This window comes from Anneissia japonica, unplaced genomic scaffold (assembly GCF_011630105.1).
Source record: "Anneissia japonica isolate Jap-2015-1 unplaced genomic scaffold, ASM1163010v1 scaffold58290_len4515_cov129, whole genome shotgun sequence".
Lineage (NCBI taxonomy): Eukaryota > Metazoa > Echinodermata > Crinoidea > Comatulida > Comatulidae > Anneissia > Anneissia japonica.
This window is the reverse complement of record NW_022706278.1, coordinates 1,727-4,516: the sequence shown is the minus strand read 5'-3', so window position 1 is coordinate 4,516 and position 2,790 is coordinate 1,727. Positions and strand designations below refer to the sequence as shown.

General features: G+C 36.7%; 1 protein-coding gene across 1 annotated transcript; it reads right to left on the bottom strand.

The window, feature by feature from the left end:
- Positions 1–88: 88 nt before the first annotated feature.
- Positions 89–1,120, bottom strand: LOC117106081 (programmed cell death protein 10-like). Its single transcript, XM_033247418.1, has 2 exons — positions 865–1,120; positions 89–362 (listed from the first exon to the last, which is right to left on the bottom strand). Exons 1-2 carry the CDS (start codon positions 940–942, stop codon positions 183–185), a joined length of 258 nt encoding a protein of 85 aa, XP_033103309.1. The 5' UTR covers positions 943–1,120; the 3' UTR covers positions 89–182.
- Between the last annotated feature and the right edge of the window lie 1,670 nt (positions 1,121–2,790).

The following is a 2,790-nucleotide window of genomic DNA, read 5'->3' as shown; positions in this document are numbered from 1 at the left end:
ACACTTTCTCAAGAAAGGCACTGATAGAGCCCAGCCTTGAAGTCCAGCCAATTACTTGCTTGTTTTTGCTGGTTAATTCTTAGTACAGTCATGATATTTTAAGTTTATATAAAAGTTGTACTGTACGTTTTTTTGAGATGTGAAATAATCACATGATTCACACAGGAATTATAAGCAACTCCTCAATTACCTTCACTATCATATGCTGCCAGCCGTAGAAGGCATTCAGTTAAGTTCACATTAGCTGACTTTGCCTCCAGTATGCCATTCACAAGATCCTGCGTAAAGCCTGGATGTTTCTTTTCCACTTTGTTTAATGCTGCCCTCAATGTTTGGGCAGCAGCAAGGTCAGTTTTTTGTAACTACAATGAAAAATTGTAATTTAGTTACTGATGATGAAATAATAACAATTATGATGATGATGATGATTATTATGAAGATGATGATATAATCATAATTGGAAGCAATCAATTATTCAAACACTTAACCAAATACTAAAGGTGTATAGATGTAGAGTAGCAGAGATGCTATATGCCATCAATTAAAAAAAAAAAATGATAATTTAAATATAATAATAATAACATTTTATTTGATGTCTTTTGCCCAGGACATTTTCCCCTTAGTTTGGACCTCAAGTCTGTGGAACCTGTCCTTTGGCATCTGTTTTTTTTTTGTTACAATACATTGGATAAAGAAAAATTTTACTACTTTTCTTGGTGAAGTTTGTTAATATATTTACTTAGTTGTTGAAGATTGTCTACTGTGGTGAAGTATTATTCTGTTTACAACTTGGTTTTGATATTTGGCTTATTATAAACTTTTCATGGTTTATTGGATTTTGAAAAATAGGTAAACTTTGCTCACCTCATCTAAAACTGAAAATACAACAACGTGTAAAGGAAAAGAGACCACTGATGACCCATCCTCTTCCTCCATTGTCATTCTGTAGGAATTAAATCTTCACAGTTTTCTGGTTTATATACATGTATTCTTGCGTATAAACTCTTCACACAGGCCTAACCTAAAAATCCTGAAAACTGAAATTAAAGACAGAATACGACAGTGTTCTCTTGAAGCTAGGAAAAAGTCATTTTACTGTGACAGGACCCTAGGATTGGAAGGCAAGTATCTTCAATCATCAGATTATTACCTTCTTTTATGTCGACGGCACCAGATCAGGTTTAACCAGATTTCGCCACCATGATTTGGCAAAAATATCAATTAGCTTAAATTCTTCTATCCAGGGGCGGCGCCAGCGGGGGTCCATGGGCAAAGGACCCCCCGTCGGGGACCTCTGGACCCCCACTTGGATCGCCCTGTCGGGGAATTTCCAGCAGGGTCGTCGGGGAAAAATGAAATCTCGACCGCCGAAAGTACAATTTAGGTACGGTATGCTGTCAAATTTTAGGGTTTAAAAACTGTTTACTGCGAGCAGTGCTACCGTATGTGTGAGGTGTTGTATACTATCGTGATCGTATGGGTTGTGGTCGTAGCGCCAGATCTTCCCCGACACGGGGCTGGTACCTCAGACAGGAGGTTAGTATCTCCGACAGAGGTCATATCACCTTTCATGGTTTTCTATCAAATTATCATTTTTAAATAAAGAATACCATAATCAACACAATTTTTCCCCGACCATGGGGGTCGGGAGTGCTAGGCTTCCCCGACCGGGGGGTAGACCATTGTCGGGGAGGTTGGACTTTGTCGGGGAGCTGAACCCCTCGTCGGGGAATTCATGGTGCCGTCCCTGCTTCTATCTAGGATTTAAAGTAAACGCCTTATAATGTGTATAATATAAACCGTTTTTGATATTCAAACGTGCTTCAGATCGCTCCGCTGTTCGTCGTTGAATAGATTATAAAGTGTGGTTTTTGTGTGTTGTTTTAAATGGAAGCCTTAATTAGGTTCGTGCTTTAAAGTGTGTCAGTTTTTTGAAATCGCAATTTATGACGATATTCCTATCATAGTGGATATTTCGCTCCGTAATGTCCTTTATGAAGTAGGCTACCTGGTTGTAAAGAATATCAATACAACAGTGGCGTATCTAGAGGGTGCGCACGGCCCTCCAAAAATTACTACTTATTTATTTATTTACAAATGAACATTAAACATGTCTAAAAAAGTGGGTAAAAGATGAAAAGGACATTCATGGAACATGGAAGTTGTAAAATGATTATCTAAAAAAAGCAATACAAAGGTCGCCCCCGAGAAATGTTCCAATAATTGTTGATGCACGAAAAAAATGTGTTTCTGCGCTCAATGCGCCTATCGCGCTTGCGGATGGAAACAGGATTTAAGCGATTTTAGGAATTAGTATTTGTTTACGCAGTTTTAAGTGTTTTGATTCGGTTGTTTAATAAAGGTCATAATGAGTTTAAATTCTGAAATATTTGCTTTAGGTTCCAATTACTATACATTGTTTTTAATATCTTTCACCTTTTTTAACTTTTACTAGTTTAATAAGGTGTCCCCGTCCCTTTTTGTTAGTTTCCCCCCACTTTACGCCTATGTTCTTTGGTTGTTTTTTTTTTTTTTTTTTTTTTTTTTTTATTGTTTGTTTATGAGATTTTGTATTGATACATGCATTTTTTTAATTTTAAACTTCCATTTGTATTTTATTTCAAATTGCAATAAAGTGTTATTGTATTCGTATTCATAACAGAAGTAGATAGTTTATAAATTCAATCGCTTACATCAGGCTTATACCAAGCAGGTTCCACAGAATTTCTGAGGCCGACAAAATAATGTAGATAGGAAGCTCGGCTATACTAAATATTTCCGCTAGGCCTA

Bases quoted from the DNA above. Each gene is read 5' to 3' on its own strand.
- LOC117106081 (XM_033247418.1), bottom strand. From the start codon at position 942: ATGACAATGGAGGAAGAGGATGGGTCATCAGTGGTCTCTTTTCCTTTA. The intron at 363-864 runs GTGAGCAAAGTT...TTTTCATTGTAG, and splicing joins TATTTTCAGTTTTAGATGAG to TTACAAAAAACTGACCTTGC.